At 46.6% G+C, this 12,922-nt stretch overlaps 1 protein-coding gene across 1 annotated transcript in view; it reads right to left on the bottom strand.

Annotated features, from left to right (window-relative positions):
• LMBRD1 (LMBR1 domain containing 1) overlaps nucleotides 1-12,922 on the bottom strand; it is a 223,701-nt gene that overhangs the window by 145,457 nt on the left and 65,322 nt on the right. The window contains exon 6 of the mRNA XM_006016640.3: nucleotides 3,494-3,582. Within this exon, the coding sequence (XP_006016702.1) occupies nucleotides 3,494-3,582 (89 nt within the window). The remainder of the gene's footprint in view (nucleotides 1-3,493; nucleotides 3,583-12,922) is intronic.

The following is a 12,922-nucleotide window of genomic DNA, read 5'->3' as shown; positions in this document are numbered from 1 at the left end:
CTCAAGCAAATCTCGGGACGTCATTCTCCCCCTGTACTCGGCCTTAGTGAGGCCGCAGCTGGAGTACTGTGTCCAGTTTTGGGCTCCACAATTCAAAAAGGATGTGGAGAAGCTTGAGAGAGTCCAGAGAAGAGCCACGCGCATGATCAGAGGTCAGGGAAGCAGACCCTACGATGACAGGCTGAGAGCCCTGGGGCTCTTTAGCCTGAAAAAGCGCAGGCTCAGGGGTGATCTGATGGCCACCTACAAGTTTATCAGGGGTGACCACCAGCATCTGGGGGAACGTTTGTTCACCAGAGCGCCCCAAGGGATGACGAGGTCGAATGGTCACAAACTACTTCAAGATCGTTTCAGGCTGGACATAAGGAAGAATTTCTTTACTGTCCGAGCCCCCAAGGTCTGGAACAGCCTGCCACCGGAGGTGGTTCAAGCGCCTTCATTGAACACCTTCAAGATGAAACTGGATGCTTATCTTGCTGGGATCCTATGACCCCAGCTGACTTCCTGCCCTTTGGGCGGGGGGCTAGACTCGATGATCTTCCGAGGTCCCTTCCAGCCCTGATGTCTATGAAATCTATGAAATAAATCATACCACCACTCTCTCTGGGCTCACCCAGAGCACCCAATAGGTCTTTCTTAAACACAACCTCCTTCCTTCTCTGGGCTCATCTGGGCCCCTCCTGGTCTCTCACAAGGCCCCTGGGTGCACAGCTCCTCTCTGGTCCTGTCCTGAACCCTCCTCTCAACAGGTCCCAGGCACTCAGCCCCTTTCTCAGGGCTCTGAACCCCACACTGGGTCCCCAGGAATCTCCTCCATCCCCTTCATTCCTACCCAAACCTCTGGATGTCATTCTCCCTGCTAGCATTCAGGAGTGGCAGCTTTCATAGATTTAATGCATTTCATAGACATTAGGGGCTGGAAGGGACCTCATGAGATCAAAGTTCAGCCCCCCTGCCATAGGCAGGAAGTCAGCTGGGATCAAGTGACCCCAGCAAAAAAAAAAAAAAAAACCACCAACCCACCAACCTGTCTTTTGAAAGTCTAGAGCAGGTGCTTGTACCAGCTTCCAGGGGGGAGTCTGTTCCAGACCCTGGACACACACACTGTAAAAGGACTTCTTTCTTATGTCTAGTCTAAAAGTCAGCCTTCCTGGAGTGTATGGCTGTTGGACCTTGTTATCCCTTGGAGAGCTCTGGTGAACAGCTGTTCTCCCAGGTCCTGATATACTCCTCTTATGTAATTGTAGGCTGTCACCAAGTCCCCCCTGTGCCTTCTCTTCTCCAGACTGAAGGAGTCCCAAGTCCCTCAGCCTCCATGGATCATATGAGTGGCTCTCCTCTGGACTCCCTCAAGCTTCTCCACATCCTTCCTGAAATGGGGGGCCCCCCAATATTGGAAACAGTACTCCAGCTGCAGGCTCACCAGGGCCAAGTAATGCAGGAGGATGACTTCCCTGGTTTTGCATGAGATGCATTGGTGGATGCACACCGGGGTTTGGTTTGTTTTGCCAGCCACGGCATCGCATTGATCCTATTCATCATATGGCCAATCAAGACCCGCCCCCCCAAACCCCTTTCAGTTGCGGTGCTAATAAACATAGCACTGCCGAGCCTGTAAATATGTTGAAGGTTCTTCCTACCAGGATGCAACACCTTACACTTCTCTATATTAAAAGGACATCAAGTTTGTCAGCCCACCTTGAAAATGTGTCCAAGTCGGCCTGTATCCCCAGCCTGTCCTGCAGTGTGACCACCCTCCCCCATAATTTGGTATCGTCTGCAAACTTGGCCAGTTTGCATCTGACTCCCACATCCAGATCGTTAATGAAAATGTTAGAGTACCGGCCCAAGTACCGAGCCCTGAGGGACTCCACAGGTCACCCTGCGCCACGCTGATCTACCTCGCATCAACTAGTACTCTTTGGGTCCGACCCTGTAGCCACCTTCCTGTTGGTGATGTTCCTACACTAGCTCCCAAGATGCAATTGCCTGCTCTGCTCCATTTGGGCCAATCCCCTGCCTAAGCCCAGTCATCCTCCAATCAGGCGACTCCCTTCAAATCCCATAGCTCCTTTGACAAGACTCAGCTATATCTGCTACCCCTCAGGGTCAGCTGACTGCCGTTAGCCCTGACCCCAACATGCCAGTGGCTCAAAAGGCTGCTCGATCTCTTCAAGTGGCAGGCACATCAAGTGCCCTGCCACAGAAGACAAGTCATGTGAGTGGGACCAAAGGTACTACATGTTCAGCTTGCGGAAAAGGTGCTGAAGAGGGGACATGAGAGCAGTCTTCAAATGCCTGAGGGTCAACCATAAAGAAAAAGGGCAAGTACCGTTTTTTCCCCTCTTGCTGCAGAGAAGAGGATACAGACCAATGGCCTGAAGTTACAGACAAGTAAATTTAGATTGGATATTAGGAAAAAAATTCTTCACTGTGAGAATAGCAAGGTAGTGGGACAGACTGCCTAGGGAAGTTGTGGACTCTCCATCATTGGAGGTGTTGAAGGTTAGAGACAGCCATGGGTTAGGAATGATCTAGGTATCGCTGTGCCTGGTTTTCTACCATAGATATTTCCCATGCTTCTGGGCTTTGCCTAGTTGCTCCCCACCTCACCCTTCCTTTTTCCTGGTATATGTTTCAAAGGGTTTTTAAGGCTTCCCAAAGGCATTGGGTGCTGGCTACAGCCAAGGCTGGGGACTTCAACTGAGGTGTGTCAATTCCCCTGCTAAGAACAAAAGCCAGAGGTTCCCGTCTAAAGGATCTTGCTCCTCCGCTCAGAGTCAAACTGATCTCCATATTTGGAGTCAGGAATTTTTTTTACCCCATGGTCAGATTGACAAGGACCATGAAGGTTTTTGCTGTTTTCTGCAGCAGGGGGCATGGCCTTCTACCCAAGACTTCTTGAGCATATACTGACAACATCTCAGAAGCAGGACATTAGCTGCCTTGGTTCCCTTGCTTTACCTGGGTCAGTTAGAGTGTTAGGTCTAGGTTGTGTGTCAGGGATGATGGTAGTCTTATGCAGAGTTTAGGTTATAGCTGTATGGGATGGTTTGGATAAGGATGATTCTGTCTCAGGCAAGGCATTGAACTAGACTTCTTTGTAGGCTTACTTCAAAATGACTATGAATATAAAATGCCTTATAAGTGATATTCCAAGACATAACACCAGAACAGTTTTTGAAGGGATGAATCCTGAATGAGGTTAAGCCAGTAGAACTATCAGAGTTTGGTATCAAATTCATAGGAGACAGTTCCAACCATCTCTCTTATGACCAAGTATGGCAATTCCCAGGCTACAGAAACAAAAATTTCAATTTTCAGTTACCAAGGAAAAGATCGTTTAAAATTCAGTTAAGAAATGCACATACCATCTCATACATGCGTCACAATTTTAAAGTAGGCATACCTAAATGAAGTGACAAACTGACTTAATACAAAACTCTTGACACTCTGGGGGAAGAGGGGCATAGAAACAGAACACTGCACTTACGACTGCTTCCAAATTCTTCAACCAGGAGCTTCATTTTCTCCCACTCCGTGGAGTTCTTCTTATATGGAATATCCAGAGGAACAAAAGCACTGTATATAAAAAAAAAAAAAAAAAGGAAATCTTGTTTGAAATCATAACTCTTCAGTTAAAATGCAGTGGTTTGCTACTAACACCAATTTAGGGGGTGAGAGATGAGGCCAAAGATTCAGTCTATTTGCCACCCCCACCTAGGAAGCAGACATTGCCCTAAAGCAAGCTGACCTATGAAGTTAAACAAGCAAGGGAGAAAAACCCTTTTCATCTTCAGGAGAACCTATTTCCTTCATATTAGTCATGCTTTCACATAATTACTTCCCTATACCTGCCATTATTTTACCTGTAAGTCAAGTATTGGAACAGCTGTGTGTTCTGTTATGAAAGCTATTCGAGTTTAGTTTTCATTTACACGATTCTTTATGTATATAAAAGGGGAGAAGAGGGATATGTAACAGCTTAAAACCTGGAAGACAATTTATTCATTCAACTGCTGGTGCAAGGTAACATTATCCTTTTTTGTACTGTGGTGAAAAGGTCTATTTAGCTATACACTTGACACTGTCAGAATACCACTTACCCAGTTTTAATTTTTTAGGATCCCATATAATGATTTGTAAATAGCCAAAACATTTGGATTTTTTTTTAGAACACTGTTGCAGTTTTACAGGTTTATGCCAGTTTGATTTTAACCATTTTAAAGCATGACACTTCCCGACATGAAAACAAAAAACTATTTAAGAAAATGCATTATGCAAGTTTCCATTCCCTTGACCCACCCTTGCCAGCAGCTAATAACAAAGAATATCAAAGTTTAAGCACTTTTTCTCCTAAAAAGTAATTAGTTGAAAACTCCCTTTTTTTAAAAGGCTGTTCCATTTGCTAATATGTTGTTATAAAAGCCATTTCATTTTCAGAGCTGAACACTTTCTGTACAGGTTGCACTGGAAGAGCCACCTGGGTCATTGAATACACAGTTGTTAGGAACCATAGGGTAGCGTAATAGTCCAAAACCGCCCACAAGAAAGCATGCACCCTAGTCAGCCATAAAAGCACTCTAAAAGAAGGTGCAACAAAAAAGAATGTTAGGATGTTCCCTACAAAGAAAGAACAAAACTCCCCACAATATACCAGTTAATTTTCCTTTCCTTCCTTATTTTGGGGTCACCCATTCTCTTCCATGCCATTCTAAGTCCCCCATCACCTGACGGTGCTGACAGGGGGGTTGGCTGTTTTTGTTTTGGTTTTTTGGTCTTCTTTAACTCAACCTAGGTGACATGATTATGGCCCTTGTCACCTGGGTGTGACAAAGGGCCCTAGCCAGTCCAGGCCCAGAAGTATGTAAGGACACAGACCAAATCAACCACAGGAGCAACGAACATGGAGAAGCAAAGAGTTTGCTAGTCAGTTTTATTTTTAGCAGCTGAAACTCAGCAGCTAGACCAAGACTTAAGCCCTTTGTTTTAACTAAAGTCCGTAGCAAAGGGGAGTTTGCTAGCAAGTTTGCTTGGAAACCCTTGCATTCATTCACTGTAAGCTTGCTGACAGGAAGCGGGTGAAGGAAAGGCCTGCTTGCTGTTCCTTTCAGATCAAAGAACAACAAACAGGCCCACTACAGAGGAGTTTGCTAGGGAAGTTCTGCTTGGAAAGAGACAAGAAGTGAAGGGCAACAGATTAGAAGACATCACAATCCCAGAGCCACTACCACTTCCAGGTCTTCCTCTGCTTCCAACTGCAAGGTGTCTGTCTGGGCAGGACTGCACTCTGTTGAGGCTTCCACCCAGGTCCTGGTTTGGTGCTCTGCAGACTGCAGCTTGCAGATTCTTTCCAGTGTCAGACAGGTGGGGGAAGTGCCTTCAGCGTGAGTGGTGCCTTCTGGTGGCATCCCCCAGGGAGAAGGAAAGAGAGCTACAAGAGAATGTAACAAGGTTCCAAAGCATCCTCCGCCATAAGGACTTCATTGATTCTATGCTGGAGGAAACCTCTAGGATGGTGGAAGAAGGACTGTCAGAGGTGATGCTAGGAAAAAAGAGGGGCCATGGACTCCCAGGAAGGTGGGAGCTGGAAGCCTGCATCTTCCAGCAGCAAGAAGCTGTCATCATCCCCATGAGCAGTGGTTTGCCTGGAGAACAGATACAGAGTACTAGCAACAGAGGAGGAGAAGAGCATTCCATTAGCTGAAGAGGCCAGGCCAGGAATACCCAAGGTGGGGAGGATTAAGACCATTGCCATGAAGCAGCAGCAGCAGCAATAGGTGGTGATGGCGGCTAGAGATTCCCTTCTGCAAAGGACAGAGATCCATCTGCTAGTCTCACCTATTGTCTTGTGGTCTGCTACTTGCCTGGAGTCCAGAGCTGAGATGTCACGGAAGGATTACCGAGACTTGTCCGACCCTTTGACTACTACCCCATTCATGTGGGCATGAATGATACTGTCAGGGGTGACCCTGAGCAGATGAAGCAGGACTATAGGGCTCTGAGTGCAAGGGTGAAGGGGATGGGATCACAGGTCATATTCTCCTCAATCCTTCCGGACAAGGGAAAGGGCACTGCCAGGAGCAGATGCATCCTGCAGACCAATGTATGGCTGTGCAGGTGGGTTTCTTCAGCAGGGGGTTGACTTCTTTGACCATGGGATGTTGTTTCAAGAAAGATTTCTAGGAAGAGACAGGACCCACCTGACAAAGAAAGGGAAGAGCATTTTGCAGACAGGCTTGCTAACCTAGTTTTAAAGCCCTAGGTTCACCAGGGGAAGGAGAACAAACCCCTGAGGTAAGTGGGGAAGTAGGGGACCTGCAGGAAGCACAAGCAGGAGGGGGCAACAGGGGAGGCCTTGTTCTTCCTGAGAATGTAGGGCAATCAATTAGGTCACCTCAAGTATCTGTACACACATGAATGGAGCCTGGGAAACCAACAGGAAGAATTGGAAGTACTCGCACAGTCAGGGAACTATGACATGTTTGGAATAACAGACTTGATGGGATAGCTGGCATGACTGGAGCACTATCATGGATGGGTACACTGTTCAAGAAGAAGAGACAGGGAGAAGAGGAAGAATTGCACTGTACTTAAGAAGAGCTGCACGATTGCTCAGAGCCCTAGTATAAAAACTGGAGACAGGCCTGTTGAATGTCTCTGGGTTAAGGTTAGAGGGGACAGCAACAAAAGGTGATGTTCTGGTGAGTGATCACCACCAGACCAGGAAGATGAGGGTTTCTTTATACAACTGGCAGAAGTTTCCAAATCACAGGCCCTGGTTCTCATGGAAGATTTCAATCTCTCTGACATCTGCTGGGAGTACAAATGCAACCCAGGAAATTTTTGGAGAGCATTGGGAACAGCTTCCTGGTGCAAGTGTTGGAGAGACCCACTAGGGGCCATTCTCTTTTTGACCTCCTGCTCATAAACAGTGAAGAATTGGTGGTGGATATAAAAAGTGGATGGCAAGTTGGGCAGCAGTGACCACAAGATGATCCAGTTTAGGATCATGACAAAAGGAACAAAGGGAGAGCACCAGAATATGGACCCCAAACTTCAGAAAAGCAGACTTCAATTCACGCAGGGAAATGATGGGCAAGAACCACTGGCATGGCATGTGTGGAGGGGGAGAGTGGCTGGGGGGGTGGTGGGGGGGGGGGGGGGGGGGGGGGGGGGGGGGGGGGGGGGAGTCCAGGAGAGTCAAGTGTATTCTAAAGAAACCTTACTGAGTGTTCAGGAACCATCCTCATGCACAGGAAGAAGAGCAAATGTGGCAAGCAACTAGCTTGACTTGGAGAACTCTTCAGTAAGCTTAAAATACAGAAAGGAAGCCTACAAGAGGTGAAAGTTTGGTCAAAATTTGGGTGGAGTGTTAGGGTGATCACATTCAGATCTTGGGGAGCACTGGATTTGCAGCTGAAAGAAGGCTCTTAATCTGCGTCTCAGAAAAAGCTGCTAGTCACAAGGCAGGATGGTATATTAAAACTAACTTTGCAAATGTTTAAGCAAGCAGTTTTCTAACAATGGGGTAATGTGTAGCATACATGGTGCAAGAAGAACAAGATGCAGCCCACCAGCTATCATCAGGAGATAAAGGAGAAGCAAGACCTTGGAGATGAAGAAGTCAGCAAGAAACAATTAAAAAAAAAACCAGCAAGTGACCGAAGGAAGCAGAGGTCAAAGTCTTACGCATGCTTTCTTAGCAGAGAGGCATGTAAATGAAGGAAATGCATAGGAAATTCCATGCTAGTGAAACAAACAGTAAACAGGAGGCAGAGCTTGAGACAGGATGAGAAATGTGTGGAACAAAAAAGAGGAGTGAGAGTGGAGTGAAAGTTAATAAGCATGAGCCAAAAGTGTATAAATGTGGAAAGAACTATTCTTCACGGCTGTTCCCCGTGTTCACAGGCTGCGAGTCTGTGAGGAAGCTCACCCAAAGCTGTCTCCATTCTAGATAAAGCTGTTGTGAGCGATGTGCGCAAGTAGCATTTTGCTCCCTACTTGCTCTGACTAATGAGTAACAGGATCCATGAGCAATTGGATGTCGTCTTCCTAGTTGTTGGGCACCACATGGAGTCGCTGTCCAACAAGGAGTACAAGAATATTGCTTGGGCATATAGGGATTAATGTCAGGAAGGCCAAAGAGCAACTGGAGTTGCAGCTAGCAAGTAACATGAAGGGCAACAAGAAGGGTTTCTACAAGTAGGTCAGCAACAAGAGGAAGGTCAGGGAAAATCTGGGTCCCTTACTGATTGGGGGAAAGGAACCTACTGACAGATGATGTGGAAAAGGCTGAAGTACTCAATGCCTTCTTCGCCTTGGTCTTCACCAGCTAGGTCAGTTCCCAGACTTCTGCAATGGCAGCACAGTTTGGGGAGAAGGTCAGCAGGGAACTGTGTTGAAAGAACAGGTTAGATACTGTTTAGAAAAGCTGGACATGTACAAGTCCATGGGACTAGACACAATGCATCTGAGGGTGCTGATGGAGTTGGCGGATGCAACTGCAGAGCCACTGGCCATTATCATCTTTGAAAAATGATAATCAGGGGAGGTCCCAGATAACTGGAAAAAGGGCAAGTGAAGGAGAAACCAGGAAACTATAGACCAGTCAGCCTCACCTCAGTCCCTGGAAGGATTTTGGAGCAAGTGCTTAGAATCCATTTCTAAGCACTTGGAGAAAGTGATCAGGAACAGTCAGCATGGATTCAACAAGGGCAAGTCATGCCTGACCAACCTAATTGCCTTCTATGACAGGGTGACTGGCTCTGTGGATACAGGGAAAGCAGTAGAAGTGATGTACCTTGACTTTAGCAAAGCTTTTGATACAGGCTCCCACAGCATTCTTGCAAACAAGTTGAAAGAGTAAAAGATGGATGAATAGAAAGCTAGCTGGATTGTCAGGCTCAGCAGGTAGTAATCAATGACTCAATGTCTAGCTGGCATCAAGATGGATGAGTCAGCAGCGTACCCTTGCTGCCATGAAGGCTAACAGCATACTAGACTGCATTAGTAGGAGCGCTGCCAGCAGATTGAAGGAAGTAATTATTGTGCACTGGTGAGGCCACATACAAGTACTGTGCCCAGTTTTGGGCCCTTCACTATGGCAAGTATTTGGACAAGTTGGAGAGAGTCCAACAGAGGGCAATGAAAATGGTTTGGAGGCTGGTGCACATGACTTCTGAGGAGAGCCTAGGAATCAGGTTTATTTAGTCTGCAGAAGAAAAGATTGAGTGGGGATTTGATAGCAGCCTTTAAACTACCTGAAGGGTGGTTCCAAGGAGGATGGAGCTAGACTGTTCTCAGTGGTGACAGATGACAGAACAAAGAGCAATCATCTTAAGGTTGCAGCAAAGGCGGTTTAAGTTGGATATTAGGAAAAACTCACTTGGAGGGTGGTGAAACACTGGAACAGGTTACCTAGAGAGGTGGTGGGATCTCCATCCTTGGAAGTTAAGGCCTGGCTTGACAGGCCTGGCTGGAATGATCTAGTAGGGGATGGTCCTGCTTTGAGCAGGGGGTTGGATTAGATGACCTGAAGTCCTTTCCACCCCACTTCTTTATTTTTAAATTTGATTCTATTAATGTGTTCCAGGTTTCCCTCCATCTTGCTTCTCTAGTCACGCGTCTCAATGGATTGATCTCTTCTGAAGAGCAAGCAAACCCTCTCATTGTTATGTGCACTGTCACCTATGCCTTTTTCCAATCACATCCCTAAAATACCATTTTCTTCAGTTGGATTTCCAGCCTTTGGATTTTCTGTTCCATGGATGAAGCACATGGAATACTTCATGCAATTATCAACTTCATTGCCAAACAAGAAAGCAAGATTTCTACGCCTTCCTGACATCTGACACCACCTGGGAAGAGAAACCACCTTATCTGCACATCAAAAAGCAACTCACACAGAAAGACTCATGGACCCAATACTCAGTTCTCTTAAAAGAAGCCATACCCTGAACTCCTCCCTACAAAATCAGCACCAGCTACCTTATTTGCCAGCATTGCAATCTCTCAGTGGCTGTTTGGGTTTCAAAGCCTGGGGATGAGGCTGGCTCAAATTAGGCACCATTGCAAATAGGGACAGGCAACAAGCTATGAGGTCCTGAATAAGGCCTTGTCATAAATGAGACCATCACAACTTCCTCATGCAGACTGCAGATCAAAATCACCAAATCATTCATAGGTGAACAGGCCCTTCTGCTTCCTCCTCTGGACAAGTGCTACTCAAAACTTCTTTTTGCAAGCAACACTAGTCAGTTATATTAGCCGTACGCTATTTTTGTATCATGTAAATACTGTATTTACACAAATACAAGGAGACAAGCCCCCTTCCCCCTCCTACCACCAATATCAGCAGAGAAAAAAGCCCTTCAGATTTGCATAAAAGGAAGCCTCATTAAATACAGTGTCTATATGCTAAAAGACACATAGGCTCAACAATGAAAACCAACTATGAAGTTGATTAAATGCAGCCAACACCAAACATGACTATAAAAAAAAACCAAACAAACATGGCCCATATTGGGCAAAAAGGGAACTTTTGGGAGGAGTGCATTCTATTTGCAAGCCATAGGCCTAAAAGCCTTGGAGTTCAGATGCCACCTAGTCTTAACTTCTTCCTAGTCAAAAAGACTAGGAGTAGATAGGAGAAAAGTGCAAACAGTACCATTGCTCCCCCCTCCCCATGGGAACTTATTAGAACATGCTAGTGCAGCCCTTCCCACCCCCTGCCCCCCAGTATATTTTGATACAGGAACTATACCTTTCTAGTCTTCAAGCATATACACCACTGCAGTATCACATACCTGCTCCAATTCTCACACCTGTGTACTCTGCCTTCTGTTCCTTTATTTAGCCCCTAGCCTTTATAACTACAGCAGTCAGTGACATGGTATCTCCAGTATTTTTGTTGCTGTCGTCAGTCATGGGAACTCAATCCACCGTCCTCAACTTCTTCCTTGTTATCAATGACACCTTCTTCAGGGGGGTGTCTTTGAACCATCTGTGCCACTGGTTCCTCTACCAGATTATCTTTGCCACCTCTTCACCATCCTCTAACATCTTCTGGTAATAAGTCTGCAGCTTGCTCAGTCCCACTTTAAACACAGGCCTTGACTGAGAGCTGTGTGTTGGTACATCAGGAGATTCCTGGTCTTGCACAGGGTGCATCTGACATAGGAGACTAACCAATCAAAGCAGGCTGATAGGGACCCCTTTTGTTTGGTCAAGTGAGCACCTCTCTGGTCATGGTTTTGATTCCCATCACCACCTAGCAAAGCCGATTCACTTTCTTCCATACCTCCTTGACTTATGGACAGAACCACAGGAGGTGGTTGATAGTTTCCACTCTCTCTTGGCAGGTTACCCTGGGGCAACTGGGTTGGCTGCTTCCCTTCTGCGTCTCATAGCCCACATGGGGAGTGCCCACTGGGCTGCCTACCCATTCAAGTCCATGTAGTCTTTTCTGTAGGCCTTTATGGAAGGTCTGCTCCCACATGGCTTAGCAACCATTTCCAGGGAACAGGTCTACAGTCGACAGTGTCTTTGGCTCTGACCACCTCCTACATCTTGCAGTGGTTGATCATGGTTGCAGGCGCTTCCTCAAGCGCATTGTACTTGCTCCAGAAAGTGTCCAAGACCGTGGAGAACCATGGTTTTTCCAAAGTCCATGGTTTCCCATGGGGATACATGTATACCTGTCAACATCTCAGCAGGTACCCTGCTTAGTTTTCAACAAAGCAGGCCATTTTTGTCTCCTATCCCGGTCACTAGCAGGCAGATCTGGCTCATGTACTTGGTCCAAAGGAACAGCTGGATATTTGGCATTCCCAAACCTAGTCTGCCTAGTTTTGTACAGCACCTTCCTTGCTACTCCCCCCCATCTGGATCTCCAGAAGCAGCAGCACATGACTCTTTGATTTCTATGGACCTGTTTTGGCAGGGGGAAAGACTAGTGCAGTGCACAGGAGCACCAGTAGCAGCACTGCCTCGATGAGCACCAGGTGCCCCACCCCTCCATGGAGAGGCAGCACATGTGCCATAGTCCCAACCTCTATCTTTTCCCATACCTTCCATCTATCCAATTCAGGGTCAAATGCTACCCCAAGGATCTTAACCCCATCACAGGGAACAGACACCCCCACAGCCAACAAGTGCTTTTGTTCATGTTGAGCTTGGCTCCCTGCAGTAGCAGTGGGAAGGGCACATGTTCAAGACAAACCTTCAAAAGGTTAGATAATGTCTATAAGATTATATCAAATTTATAAAGAATTTCCCTATATAGAATCTAATTGCTGGAGGGGGGGGCTAGCTTACAATTAAGGTAGTCTTACAGTTGAGTGAATATGGTATATATAAATCCTGAAAAAAAATGGGCAGGGAGCTAACACTAAGGACTCCAGAGATAAAAATCAGGGTCTAATATAGTACTGTACCTTATTTTACAGAAGGAGTAAAGCAATGAAAACTGAGGAAGGAAGCCCAGCAGAGAACAGAGGCTGCAAGTTTTGCTGAAAGCAAGTGCCACTACAGTAAAGCCACAAAAATATCCTTCATCCTACTGCAGCGACATGCTCCAAGACGTTAAGGGAGCAGTCCAATGGAAACATGAAGAAAACTACCAATTGCTAGATAGTGGGCCCATCTACATGTGCCATTAGGGGGCAGCAATAAACTGCAGAGCTTATTGGGGTACAGCACATTAAGCTGGGTCATGTCAGCTTGGTCTGGCCTGCCAGCCTGGGGCTGCTCTGACTAGGCTCAATGTGCTGCAAAGGAACTAGCTAAGGCATGAGGGTGCTTCAGGTGTGGGGCTAGCTGGCAAGCAGTCATTCCCCACACTGAAGCACCCCCATGCCCCATCCAGCCAGGTCAGTGTCTATAGGTGTGCTGCTGCACACCAAAATACAAGCCCCGCCCT

Source organism: Alligator sinensis, unplaced genomic scaffold (assembly GCF_000455745.1).
Source record: "Alligator sinensis unplaced genomic scaffold, ASM45574v1 scaffold499_1, whole genome shotgun sequence".
Taxonomy (NCBI): domain Eukaryota; kingdom Metazoa; phylum Chordata; order Crocodylia; family Alligatoridae; genus Alligator; species Alligator sinensis.
This window is presented reverse-complemented; position numbering and strand designations above follow the sequence as displayed.